A 12388-nucleotide genomic window follows, 5' to 3' on the forward strand; every position below is an offset into this window, starting at 1 on the left:
TCTGCAAATGGCAGCGGCCGGGCGGGCACGGAGCGTCTGCCCGCGGCGGGGCCGCGCCGGCCGCTGGGACCCGGGGCTCCGCCCCCGCGGCTCCGGGACACGGGGTTGCGCCCCCCGGGGCTCCGGGACTGCTCCCCCCGGGGCACCGGGACACGGGGCTGCACCCCCCGGGGCTGCGGGACTGCTCCCCCCGGGGCACCGGGACACGGGGCTGCACCCCCCGGGGCTGCGGGACTGCTCCCCCGGGGCACCAGGGCTGCACCCCCGGGGCACCGGGACTGCACTCCCCGGGGCTCCGGGACTGCGCCCCCCGGGGCACCGGGACTGCACCCCCCGGGGGTCCAGGACACGGGGATGTCCCTCCTGGCCCCGGACCCCGACTTTCGCCCCTCCGGGCACAGGGGATGGTGGGGTCCGTGTCCCCGGTGCTGGGCAAGAGGGTGCCCGGTCTTTTCCCCCCACCCATCCACAGCCCCAGTGTCTCCGGGACGGGCACAGGGTACCTGGGCTGGCAGCAGCCCCTTCCCCCTCTCCCGCTGACACTTGCCCGAACGAGTTTTCTGAGCCCGGATCAATTACCGGCGCCACGCTGAGCTTTGGGGGCTTCAATTCGTCCAGCAAAGACCGTCGCTGCTTTTCAAACCTATTTCTTCATTTACACAGCGCTGGGTGGCTTTGGAGGGGTGTTACACGGCGGGGAAGGAGGAGGGACGCAGCCCCCACGGCAAGCGTGGCTCTGCCAGCTGGTGACTGTGAGCCAGAGCACAGCAGCGCACCAGCCCCATGCCCAGCACTGGGCATCAAGGCTTCAGGTACACCTCGCCCACGATCTTGTAGGGGAAGTTTCTCCAGCCGAAGATGGGGGCTTCCTCGGGCCTGTCGTACATGGCTGCCCTCACCCCCGAGGTGGAGATCCCCGTGTCCCACATGTACACTGACGAGATTTCCCCCACGAAGGATTTCTGGGCATCGAAGCCGCCCCCAAAGGCATCCTGCTCCTGCCCCAGCACGATGGCCGCCTCCGCCCCCACGGTGTAGCCCCTCTGCAGCCCCTTGCGAGGCCAGGGCTTCCCGTTGAACCAAAAGCCCACGATGCCGGTGGTGGACTCCCAGCTGGCACAGACGTGCTCACTTTCTGCAATGCTGGTGGGGACGCTGAAGGACACGTACTTGCCTCCCACGTAGAGCCGGTACTCGCCGGGCTTGGGCTTGAAGAGGAGGATCTCGTTGTCCTGCGCCTTGGTGGCGTAGGAGAAGAGGCTGTGGGGCCGGGTGAGGTCGGTGTAGGACCGCAGGCACACAGTGAAGTTCTGCAGCGGCTCCTCCGGCTTTGCCCTCACCAGCACGTGGGAGGCTTCGGTCTCTTGCGGAAACACGAACACTTCATATCTCAGGTCTGGGAGAGGCGAGAAAGAGGTGGCTGCTCCTGCCATGGCGAAGGCATCCGGCCAAGTCCCCCAAGGGGAAACAGGGCTGCAGCGTGCCAGCGAGGAAGCCACCACCAACCTGGAGGTGGCCTCCAGCATCAGACTCACAGGTGGCTGCCACCACCAAGACTGGCCATGCATGGGCTGTGATATGGGGTGGCATGGGCACAGGGCGGCGAAGACAAGCTGTAGGAAGGGGGTGAAGAGCCCTTGTCCCCAGCCATCCCCTTGGTCCCCTCCCTACCGTCTATCTGCAGATTGTAGGTGGCCACGGCAGTGCCCAGGGAGCTGGTGGCTGTGCAGATGTAGGTGCCCAAGTGGGTCTTGTTGAAGTAAGGGAAGAGGAGGATGTTGTCGTAGCCTTTCTGCAGGGGGTCGTGGCTTCCTGCCTTCTCCCACAGGAACTCCTGGGGGCTGAGCCGGGCTGGGTGTCACTCAGGCCGGGGGGTAAACCCAGGGTGGCCATGCCGTGAGGTGGGGGGACACAGAGGAACCATGGTGCTCCCTCCCCAGCCCCTTCTTTGGCTGGGGATGCTGAAGCTGCTTGCCCCACGACGGTGCTGTGCCAGAGGCCGTGGGAGAGTGGGGAGCACTCTTACCTGGGGTCCCCCGTAACCTCACAGGACAGCATCAACTGGTGGTACATGGTGGGTGCCGGCGGGTGAGCCTGGATCTGGGCAGTCACTTTTTCTGCAGCACCCAGAGGGAAGGGCCAGGCTGGTTGGGGGGGTCCCCCTGTCCCCCTTCCCTGCCCATGAGGCCCAGCTGCACCAGCCTGTGGGAGTCCCGTGTCCCTGCCACCACCCCTGCCACAGCCCTGTGGCGCTCTTCATGGTGCCCAGTGTTGTGTCCTGCCGCCCCCCACTGCTGCTCCCTCTGTGGTGCTCAGGGTGCCCCTTCTGGCTCCTGCTACACCACCATCGCAGCTCTTCCTCCTGCTTCCCCTCCTGCACCCCCAGCGCACCGCGCTGTGCCCACTGCACCCCTCTGCAGAGCTCTGAGTGCCTCCTCCACTGCATGGCCGCTGTGTGACACCTGGCACCTTCCCCTGCAACCACGGCACCCCTCACTGCACCCACTGCACCCCTGCTGACCCACTGCACCCCTCACTGCAGTGCTCAAGGTGACCCCCTGCCCCCCGCTACCCCCACTGCTGCATGTCCCCCCATACCCACTGCACCCACTGCAACTTCCCCTCTCCCTGTGGGACCTGGAGGGGGTCCCAGTGCAGCCCCTTCACCCTTACCTTGTGGGGCAGCGAGCCCAAAGAACACTGCAAGGGCAAGGAGGCAGAGCCACAGCTGCCCCATGGCCCTGCTGAGCCTGGCTGCGGGCACCTACGTGGCGATGGGGAACGGCGAAGCCGCCGCGCCGCGGCCCTGGGGCTGCTCAGGGTCTGCGCGGAGGTGAGCGCAGCTACACAACAGTGATGTTTGCCAGTGACCTTCGTCCCCAAGTGCTCGGGGACACCTACCCGTGGGGCCGTTTGGCAATCTGGTGAGGGGCCCAGGGCTGGTTTGCCTGCTGGGGAGCCTGTGTACCCAGCAGGCTGGCAGGGAACGCGGGAACGTGGGCGCAGCAGGTGTGCATGCGTCGGGCATCGGGGACGGGTCTCGCGTTGCCAGGGGCTTGCGCTGAGCCCCTGCCTGCCCGTCCCGAATCGCTTCTGCTGGTTGAGCAGCACTGGAGCTGGTCGATCTGCGTCCTGCCCACACGGGAGCTGGCTGTGGGGCAGCTTGGGGGGTGTGGGGGAAGGGAAAGGGTGCCCCAGGTGTTGGCGGTGGGTCGGTGGCGGGTGCTAGCACTCAGGGGGACCCTGCCAGGCTGAGTGGTGCCCCCAGCCCTCCCCAGCTCGGTCCAAGCCCTGTCGTGACCAGAGCTCCCTGGCTGGGGCGTGCAGATGGCACCTTCTTCTAGGTGGGTGGTAGAGGCGAAGGGACGATGGGGACGGGGAGGGGCGAGCGGGGGCTGAGACCACCCCAGCCCCGGACCTGGGCGGCTCTCATGGTCCCAGTGCCTCCCGGAGCCGGGCTTTCACCACCACGTCACCCTTCACCTCGTAGCTCAGGCTCTTCCAGGCCAGGACGGCGGGTGGCAGGCGCAGGGACTGGTAGGCGGCTCGCATCTTGTCCGGGGACAGCCCCGCGTCCCACAGGTAGACATCAGCCAGCTCGCCCGAGAAGGAGTTGTAGACATCAAAGCCGCCCCCGAAGGTGTCCTGCTCCTGCCCCAGCAGGATGGCCGCCTCCGCCCCCACGGTGTAGCCCCTCTGCAGCCCCTTGCGAGGCCAGGGCTTCCCGTTGAACCAAAACTCGGCGATGCCGGTGGTGGACTCCCAGCTGGCGCAGACGTGCTCCCAGTCCCCGCGGCTTTCGGGGACGCGAAAGATGACGAACTTGCCCCCCACGTAGAGCCGGTACTCGCCGGGCTTGGGCTTGAAGAGGAGGATCTCGTTGTCCTGCGCCTTGGTGGCGTAGGAGAAGAGGCTGTGGGGCCGGGTGAGGTCGGTGTAGGACCGCAGGCACACGGTGAAGTTCTGCAGAGGCCGGTCGAGTTTGGCCCTCAGCAGCACGTAGGCATCACTGGGGTCCTTCCGGAAGACGAAAACCTTTCGGTAGAGGTCTGGGGGATGACAGAGGGGACATGGCGGGAGGCTGGGGTGTCCTGCAGCCCCTTCTGTCTCCCTCTGAGCCTTCATCCATCTGCCCTGGGTGACTCTGCGCCCCTGACGTCCCCTCCGCTGACCCCAGCCTGGCTCCAGCATCCCCCAGTCCCGCTGACCGGGCACTGGCACAAAGCAGAGGGCTCTGAGAGCTGCTGCCGTGTCCCCCTGGACCTGCCCCTCCCTGTGCCGGCTCCTGTCCCCCGATGTCACCCCTACCTTCCTGGGCCACAGACCCCAAGAGCCCAGCCAGGATGAGGAGCCAGAGCTGCAGCTGGCCCATGGTCCCAGGTGCTGCGGTCGGTGCTGGGAGAGGTGCCGCCTTGGCGCACGGCTGTGTTTATGGGCTGGAGGGTGGGAGGGGAGCCGTGTCCCCCAATCCCATCCCCAGCAGCCTGGCACGGCCCAGGAGGAGCGATTTCACACCATCATGCGGCCGTGCCGCAAGACCCTAGGTCACCCGCCTGCACGAGGCTCCCCTTGGAGCGGTGCCCTGGGCGCGTGCCCACCCGGCGGTGGGGGCACCCCAGCCGCGTGGCTTCACCATGGTCCTCCTGTCTCACTCTTCCAGGCCAACTGCCTGTTGGAGCGACTCAGTTTGATCCTGGCTTGTCTGAGTGGCACAGAGGAAGCTGCTCCCCACCTCCTCGCCCTGAGCCCCGGCTCTCGGGCACGGCCGCAGGCTCTGCTCGCCTAGTCCTGGCCAAAGGGACAGAGCCTGAAGCTGGAGCCTTGGGCACCAGGTGGCAGAAGAAACCCCAGCAAAGCCAAGTGGCCGAGGGTCTGGCAGCCTTTGAGGGTGTCTGTGGTCTGGGCATCTTCTGAGGGTGCCCACGTGTCCTGCGAGCAAATGGGGCTGGCACGCAGGGCGCTGTGCCCCCAGCTTGGGTGCACTCTGGTTGGGAAGGGGGAGGATCCTGGTCTGCTACGGGATCCGTAAGGATGGTGCTGGGCTGGCTGCTGGGCAGCTGGGGCCCATGGGGCCGTTGCATGGGTACACGGGGGACATGGGGTGGCAGGGTAACAGTGGGATGCGCTGAGTCATGGGTGGCCGCCTCCTTTTTGGGGACAATGTGGACTTGTTCCCCACTGAGTCAGCCCCTCAGTTCACCAAGGATCAGCCCCCGGGTCCTGCAGGACTTGGCTCAGCTGGGGCAGCTCCTTGTGTGCCACCATGCTGGGCCCTGGACCCCGCGGGTGGGCAGGTGCCAGCTGCAGGCTCATGCCCCTCCGTTGCCCCCTCTCCAGCTCTCCGTCCGCACCCATTTTGCATCCCGTGTGCCTTGTGACCGCACGCGGCCATCCCAGAGCGGCGGAGCATGGCTCAGACGCCTCCAGCACCGGATATAAATCACCTTCCTTCCCACTAAGAGACTGCAGAGCTTCATTATGAACTTTTCCTGCTAATTTGGAGGCGCGAGGAGCACACGCCTCCTGCTTCCCATCCCTTGCCCACAGGAGACCGGCTGGAGGTGATGGATGTCACCCCCTGTGCCCCCTGCACCTCCCCACCCCTGCCATTAACCGAGCTTGGCGGGCGGTTCTGCCGGACGGATCTATTGTGCACGATTCCCACCGGCCGCTCTCAGATGTGACGCTGATCTCGGCTTGTCAGGAGCAAGTGAAAAATCCTCCGTCACGTCACGTTGCCGCTGCCCGCTCTGCCCGCTGCCCGCTCTGCCCGCTGCCACGTCCCCGTGGGCATGGGGGGGCTGGAGCTGAGCTCAGGGGTCTGTGCAGCAGCCTGGGGCTGACGTCCCCAAGAGCTCGGGGAGATGCTCGAGGCACCCCAGGCTATCTCCATGGAGCAACTGGGGTGTCCGGCCCCACATGGTGGAGCCGAGACTCCAAGGAAAGGGACGGAGGGAGGAGAGGCGTCAAGCCTGACACACCATGGGCCCTGGTGGCCACGTTGCCCTCCCGAGTCCTGGGGGAGCATTGCCTGCGGGGCAGAGGCTGTGCGGCTGGTGGGGACACTGGGGAGAGGGGACAGTGCTGGAGGCCGGGGGCGGAGGCCGGGGGCAGAGGCTGGCATGGGGCCCTCTGCCGCAGTGCCAGAGCTCAGCAGCTGGCACTGGCACCTGCCCGCCGGCGGCAGAGCTGGGCGGCGAGCAGCACTGCGGGCCCCAGGCAGCAGTGCAGCACCCCCAGCCCCTCGCTCAGCCCCAGCACGTAGTCAAAGTGCTCAAAGGTGCCGCAGGTGGGCTGCAGCAGCTGGGCGTGCAGCAGGAAATCCACAGCCAGCCCCACGCTGTGAGGCACCCAGAGCCCGAAGAAGAGCCAGCTCGCACCGATGCCCGGCTCCCAGCCTGCCCGCAGCCGCGGTACGGCCAGCTTGGCCACCAGCAGCACCGCCGGCAGCAGCAGGAAGAGGCAGAGGCAGAGGGCGAGGTGCAGCAGGTACGCTGGGGAGACGATGGCCACGCTCCGGCGGACGCAGCTCGTCTCTGGGGCCCCCACCGTGCCGCTGGCGAGAGCTGCTGGCGTTGCCAGCAACAGCGCCCCGGCCCACACAGCCACAGCCAGCCGCCGGCTCCGGGGGTCCCACCGGCACCAGGCGGTGCTGCAGGAGCCACTGGCCACCAGCAGTCCCTGCACGAAGAGGCTCCAGTGCCACAGCAGATGGGTGAGCCTGCACAGCCCTGTGCCCAGTCGCCAGCCCTGCCCGATGCCCACTGCCACCGGTGGCAGCAGGGCAGTGAAGAGACCCATCCCCACTGCCAGCTGGGCCACCAGCGCTCGGCTCTGGGGCCAGCCCCACGTGTGGGGCTGCTTGGCCAGTGCCGCCAGCAGTGCCCCAGTGCCCAGGGCGGCTGCGGCACAGGTGACAGCCAGAAAGGTGGGGGCCACGCGCTGGAAGTGGGGACAGTACTGGTTGTGGCAGGGCACGGTGTCGTAGTCCAGCGTCATGTTGCTGTCATCGTAGGAGTAGTTGCTCATGATCTCCGACAGGTCCAGGGAGTTACTGCTCTCCAGGACACTGGGGCTCTGCAAGTGAGACCAGTGGGCATCAGGCAGGGACATGCCCAACCGACCACAGGTGCCCACATCCCACCGCACCACTTGAGACCTCCCCTCCCATGGGCTGCTGCTCCCCACCGTGGAGCTGCTGCCACGCTGGTGCCAGGAGATTCATTTACAGCCTTGGTGCAGACTGAGCCGGGCAATTTATCCGGGAGAGACGCGCTGCGACTCGGAGGCCGCCGGCAGCCGATACTCGGAGCCCTGGCATCATCCCGGGCTGGCCCCACCGTGCACGAAAGCCCCAACTTTCTTCCAGCCGCACGGGAGGGCTGCAAACCCACCGTGGGCGAGTGCAAACCTCACTGAGCCACCTGCGAGCAAGAGTTTCCTGGCAGTGCCCGCTGCGAGCTGTGGCCCTGGTCCCCGCCGTGCGCCCATGCAACCCTACGCCTGCTTCCCTGTGCCCAGCAGGATGGGGAATCGCCAGGGAGAAGCCGCAGGGGAGGGGAGAGGCACTCACCACGGGGCTGCAGTTGCCCATGACGCGTGTCCCAGCACAGCACCCGCTCCTCTGCTCGGGGTCTCCGACAGGTGCTGAGTGGCGGCGGGTGCTCGGCCACCCTCGCTCGCTGCGGGTCACTGTGATGGGTGCCCAGGGTGCACGACGACGGGCGCCGCGCGCACTAGTGCCCGCTGCCTAAGAGCCGTGGGGCACAGCGGTGCCCACTCGCTCACTCTCCCTCGGGCTCTGCTCCTCCTGCCCGAAGGGAGGCGAAGGACTGCGGCAAGGAGATAAGCGCTGCCTCGTTAACAGCCCCCTCCCGGGCTGGCAAGGTCCTGTGCCAGGGCCCGACGGGAATGGGTGGGCCACCGCTGCCGGTAAGGGTGAGCCGCCAGCCCGAGCCTGCAATTTCTCGAGCAGGAAGCAATCGCTTCTTGGCAGAAGACCTTAAATTAATTAGGAATTGTAGTTACAGGCACCTCAGCCACGCGGACACTCCTGTTGCTGGCCGGGACTCGGGATGTGCGGAGTTTCATCCCGAGGATGCCGACTGCGTGCGAGCCCGGCTCTGGGGCGCAGGGTGGGCGTCACGGGTGCAGGAGGCGGGCGGCTGCCGAGGGGACGTTGCGGCGGTGCAGCCCGGGTACGTGGGGCTTTCCAGCTCCCGTACAGCAAGGAATTCCGCAGCTCTTCCTTAGGATGTCCCGCTGGGAGGCTGGATCCTGCGGGGCCACCCCGCAGTGCCAGGGCTGAGCCATGGTCCCTGTGCTGCCGCGGGCGGCAAGCCCAGCTCAGCGGGGGGCTGGTGGGGGCCAGTTGGTGGCCCTGGGGGTCCTCGTGCCTGGCGGGAGCATCCCTGGGGGGCAGCGGGGCTGGGGGGGCTCAGGGTAACCGTCACATAGGGGGGCTGACAGCTGGGGGAGCTGAGGGTCAGGGGCTGTGTCGGCAGTGGGGGTCTGGGGGACGTCGGTGGGGGGATTTGGCGGCTGATGGGAGATGGGGGGGGCAAAGTCAAGGGCTTGGGGAGGCCTGGGCCTGCTGGGGGCTGGGGGCTGAGCTGTGTCCCCCCGGGCCGTGCGACGGGCTCCGCCGCGTCCCTCCCGTGCTGCGCACCGGGGTGTGCCACGTCCCCCCACCAGCCCGAGCTCTGCCGCCCCCCTGGCCCAGCGCCCTCGGCTGCCCCACGGCCCCCGGGGCGGCCACGGCCCCCGGACCCCCCGGTGGCCGGCGCGCGCGGGCAGAAGCAGAGACGCGCAGGCAGGAACGTGTGTAATCCAGATATATTTATAGGATTATTTTCTGAGATTAGCACAGGATATTAGAAAGGTTATAAAGTCACATCGACGTTCGTTGTCTCCCTTTTATGTACATACAAGAACACGGCACAACAACACAGACCATCCTCTGCCCTGCCCCGCTGCCGCCCCACGGCGTCTCCAGAGCTCCCTACAAATATGGCTTTCGTGTCTATTGAGAGTTCAGTGCCGGCCGGGAAGCGACCGGAGCCTCACTGGAGCCGGTGAGTGGGAGCGAACAGGGACCACTGGGCCCCCAGTTCTCCTCGGTCCCCAGCACCGGCCCTGGACGTGTCCCAGTTCGGGTGCCCCAGGTCCAGTGTGGGTGACTGTGCTGGCGCAGGGTGGGCATGGGGCTGGAGGGCCCCCGCCTGCGTGGCCAACGAGGACTCACCACTCCCCAACGGGCCACTAAAGCCCAGGGAGGTGGCCGGTGCCCCGGGCTCTCCCCCCACACGGTAACACTGCCCAGCTTTGCTGGGCACTGGCGGGGGGGGCACAAGCCTGGTGTCCCCTCCGCTCTGCGACAGCACGTCCCTCGTGTCCCGCCCCAGCAGCACGACCTGCCCCATCATTCCTCTCCCGCAGCGCGGCACATCCACCATCGGCCACGTCGGTGCCAACGCGTGCCCCACCGCCACCCTGCGCCGCTGACCACACGCAGTGTCACCCCTGCGCTGGCATCAAGGTGTGGCCTCGCGCCCCTTCACACGACTCACGTCACCTCTTGTACTTCTGACACGGCGCTCCCGACCCTCCTCGGCAGCCCTGACCCAGCGCGCCACAGCACCGCGCACGTCACGACAGGGTGCACCCCATGGCCACCCCAACACGCTCATGGCGCGGCGCAGCCGCGTCGTGCCCCCACTCACAGCTGTGCACCTGCTCCTCTTTGCACCCATGTCGTGGTGGATTAACCACCTCAAAAGCCTCAACGCATGGCATACCCCACCATGCCCCTGGGCTCCCAGAATGGCATCTCCCACCACACCTCACGCCCATGACATGATCTATTCACCAGGGCCTCAAAATCACACCGTGGTTTCTCCATCACGCGCACAGCGCGGTGTGTGCCATCACACCTTCCAGCAGCAGGACGGTGGCTGTGCTGTCACCACTCCCTCCCCCGCCGTGACGTGCCCCATCGCGGCCTCGTGACGGTGTCCCTGTCGCCCCTCACGCTCATCCCATGGCGTCCCCCTCTTCACACGTGTGACCTGGTGTATCTGTCACCCCTCACATATGATACGGGGTATCCGCCACCCTCACGCCCGTGGCAGTGGGTCGACTGCTCCGCTCCCGTGCATCCACCAAAGCCCTTCGGCTCTTGTGTGCAGGCGCAGCCCCACGTTCACGCTCCCACCGCTCCCAGGACCCGTGATGCCCAGGGCTGTCGCTCAGCTTCTCGCTGTGGCCACAGCAGGACAAGGGGCTCACTCGGGGTGGGAATCCACCCGTTCTTTGCTGATGTCTGCCACAGGCAGTCGGTCCAGCTCCAACGCCCTGCTCACACCTGGTCCTCCTCGTGCTGCGTCCTGCCACGTCCCCTACCACGCAGCATCTCAAAAAGGCCAAATCCTGACTTCTCTCACCCGTGCCAAAGCAGTGACCGCTGGCGCCGGCCCTTGAAGCAGTTCTGGAGCAGCAGTGCTGGGGAGAAACTGGCCACAGCCGTGCCCGTGCTGCCTCCAAAGGGCACAGACCTCCCTGTCCGACCTCGGCTCCCACCTCCCTTCCCTAGGGACCAGTTAACTCCCTTCCCTCCCAGACCCCTGGGTTGGGGCTTTCTTCGTAACCATCTGCGGCACGTAGACTTACAATGAGATTAAATTGTACTTGAAAACACGTCCTTGCGTTTTTATTTGAAGGAATTACGTCTATTTGATAGCGGATGTTAAAGATCTTCAGCGAAGTGTCAGGTCACACGTTCATCCACGCTCAGTGTGCAGGGCAGCAGTTAACAGCATCGGCGTCTGCAGCGTTATCTCTGGCAGCAACGGCTGCATCCCTCGAAACGAGCTCGGAGCTACCGTTGGGGCTCCCTGCCAACGTCCTCCTCCAAAGAGACGGGAAGGGAGGAACAACAGCGAGAAAACCACAGGTTTTCTTCGCCATGTATGATGAAGGCTTTGTGCGCTTCCCTCTGGAGGTGCTGACACCCTGCTGCCTGCACGCTCCCGACACACGGCTTAGCCACAGTGAACCCAGCCACATCTGTGCACGTGCCACAGACGGATTGCTGCTTCGCACCCTGTGCCTGCCACCGAGCCATGCCTCCTCTTCCTCACCTGCTTGGCCCCAGCCCCCTTCCAGCCCCACTCGCTCTGCGATGGGTTCCCTGTAGGCGTCCTCCTCGTGCCACGTGCTCGCAGGGCCTGGATGGGAGCAACACTGCCTGCCCCACAGGCACCTGGTACCCCACAGTGGAGGACACGAGCTCTTCCTCTACCTCCAGGGTGAGGTTACCCACATCACCGAGGGCTTTTGCTCCTTCCCGAAGGGCTCTCCTCCTTCAGACAACCTGAAATCAAAGAGGTGCCCAGCCGAAGGGGTGGCTCCTGCAAAGCCACTGTGTCCAGACCACGAGGTGTCGGGATCCTGCAAAGCTGGAAAACCCCATCCCAAGGGTGAGGGATGGGGTCTGGCTCCCCAGGGGGCGTGGAGTGTTCTGTAGATGCTGGAATGCACAGCCCCCTGCAGCCCCATCCCGTGGGTGTGTGGTCAGGGTGGGCCAAGCAGACCCTGAGGACTTGCTGGAGAGGTTGGGAAAGCTTCTTGGTTTTGTCTTGGAAGAGATGCTGAAACAGGTAAGAGGTAGGGCAAGGACCTCCAAGCCTCCTTGGAGACACCCGAACTACTGAGACACTAAACCTGGGCATTTTGGCCACTGCTGGCTGCAGCCCTTGGAGGGAGCCTTTTCCAAGCTCACATCTGCCCTGGGAAGGGACCACACAAGGAAGGAGGATGGACAACTCCAAGAAGCAGACCCTGGTGGAGCCCCTCTCTGCACGTCTCCTAGACCAGAGGAATCCCAGGCTCACACTGCTCTAGCCTGCTTGCACTGGGGAGCAGGTCATCTCCGTCTCGGCTTGGCTCTGGCGGTGTCACCAGCTGTCACAGCTCTGACTGACGTGACTCTGAGGGTCTACACCACCTTTCCAGAGGCTCCGGGGGCCCCAGAGCTGGCCCAGTAAAGAGAGAAGTGGTGATGGCCACAGGCCCACTGGCTCTCCTGGCTCTGCCCGGTGCTCCCGGCGCAGGTGGCCTCCTGCACTGAACATCTCAATAGATGATTTAAATTGACTTTTCCAATCTGAAAATTCATAAAGTTGAGGCTTTTTCTCTGGATTCTCCCCCAAACCTCTGCCCTCCCCCCTCCCACTGGGGTGGGACCGGGGAGCTGCAGTGCCCAGCAGCTCCCAGTCTCTCCGGGGGCCTCAGCGGTTCCCACCCTGGAAGCTCACCCCCCCGCCACACATCTACTGCACGAGGACAGCTCTCCTCCCAAATGGACACTGTTCGACAAGAACCACCAAGG

At 65.7% G+C, this 12388-nt stretch overlaps 3 protein-coding genes across 3 annotated transcripts; all 3 read right to left on the reverse strand.

Annotated features, from left to right (window-relative positions):
- Positions 1–800: 800 nt before the first annotated feature.
- On the reverse strand, positions 801–2737 carry LOC104375804 (serum amyloid P-component). Its single transcript, XM_086608934.1, has 4 exons — positions 2674–2737; positions 2027–2117; positions 1672–1841; positions 801–1426 (listed from the first exon to the last, which is right to left on the reverse strand). The coding sequence occupies exons 1-4, from the start codon at positions 2735–2737 to the stop codon at positions 801–803; spliced, it is 951 nt and encodes a 316-aa protein (XP_086465060.1).
- Positions 2738–3429: 692 nt separating this feature from the next.
- Positions 3430–4372, reverse strand: LOC104384505 (serum amyloid P-component). The gene is made up of 2 exons (XM_086608935.1): positions 4309–4372; positions 3430–4049 (listed from the first exon to the last, which is right to left on the reverse strand). The coding sequence occupies exons 1-2, from the start codon at positions 4370–4372 to the stop codon at positions 3430–3432; spliced, it is 684 nt and encodes a 227-aa protein (XP_086465061.1).
- Positions 4373–6150: 1778 nt separating this feature from the next.
- On the reverse strand, positions 6151–7679 carry ACKR1 (atypical chemokine receptor 1 (Duffy blood group)). The gene is made up of 2 exons (XM_086609127.1): positions 7574–7679; positions 6151–7077 (listed from the first exon to the last, which is right to left on the reverse strand). The coding sequence occupies exons 1-2, from the start codon at positions 7592–7594 to the stop codon at positions 6151–6153; spliced, it is 948 nt and encodes a 315-aa protein (XP_086465253.1). The 5' UTR covers positions 7595–7679.
- Between the last annotated feature and the right edge of the window lie 4709 nt (positions 7680–12388).

The sequence above is a fragment of the Tauraco erythrolophus genome, chromosome 3 (genome assembly GCF_009769465.1).
Source record: "Tauraco erythrolophus isolate bTauEry1 chromosome 3, bTauEry1.pri, whole genome shotgun sequence".
NCBI lineage: Eukaryota > Metazoa > Chordata > Aves > Musophagiformes > Musophagidae > Tauraco > Tauraco erythrolophus.

What these genes read in the sequence shown, in the direction of transcription:
- LOC104384505 (XM_086608935.1), bottom strand. Translation starts at nt 4,372, where the DNA reads ATGGGCCAGCTGCAGCTCTGGCTCCTCATCCTGGCTGGGCTCTTGGGG. An exon ending in GGGGTCTGTGGCCCAGGAAG is followed by an intron (nt 4,050 to 4,308) that starts GTAGGGGTGACA and finishes GTCATCCCCCAG; the next exon opens with ACCTCTACCGAAAGGTTTTC.
- ACKR1 (XM_086609127.1), bottom strand. Translation starts at nt 7,594, where the DNA reads ATGGGCAACTGCAGCCCCGTG. An exon ending in TGGGCAACTGCAGCCCCGTG is followed by an intron (nt 7,078 to 7,573) that starts GTGAGTGCCTCT and finishes TCTCACTTGCAG; the next exon opens with AGCCCCAGTGTCCTGGAGAG.
- LOC104375804 (XM_086608934.1), bottom strand. Translation starts at nt 2,737, where the DNA reads ATGGGGCAGCTGTGGCTCTGCCTCCTTGCCCTTGCAGTGTTCTTTGGG. An exon ending in TGGGCTCGCTGCCCCACAAG is followed by an intron (nt 2,118 to 2,673) that starts GTAAGGGTGAAG and finishes TGGGTGCTGCAG; the next exon opens with AAAAAGTGACTGCCCAGATC. An exon ending in CTACAATCTGCAGATAGACG is followed by an intron (nt 1,427 to 1,671) that starts GTAGGGAGGGGA and finishes TCGCCATGGCAG; the next exon opens with GAGCAGCCACCTCTTTCTCG.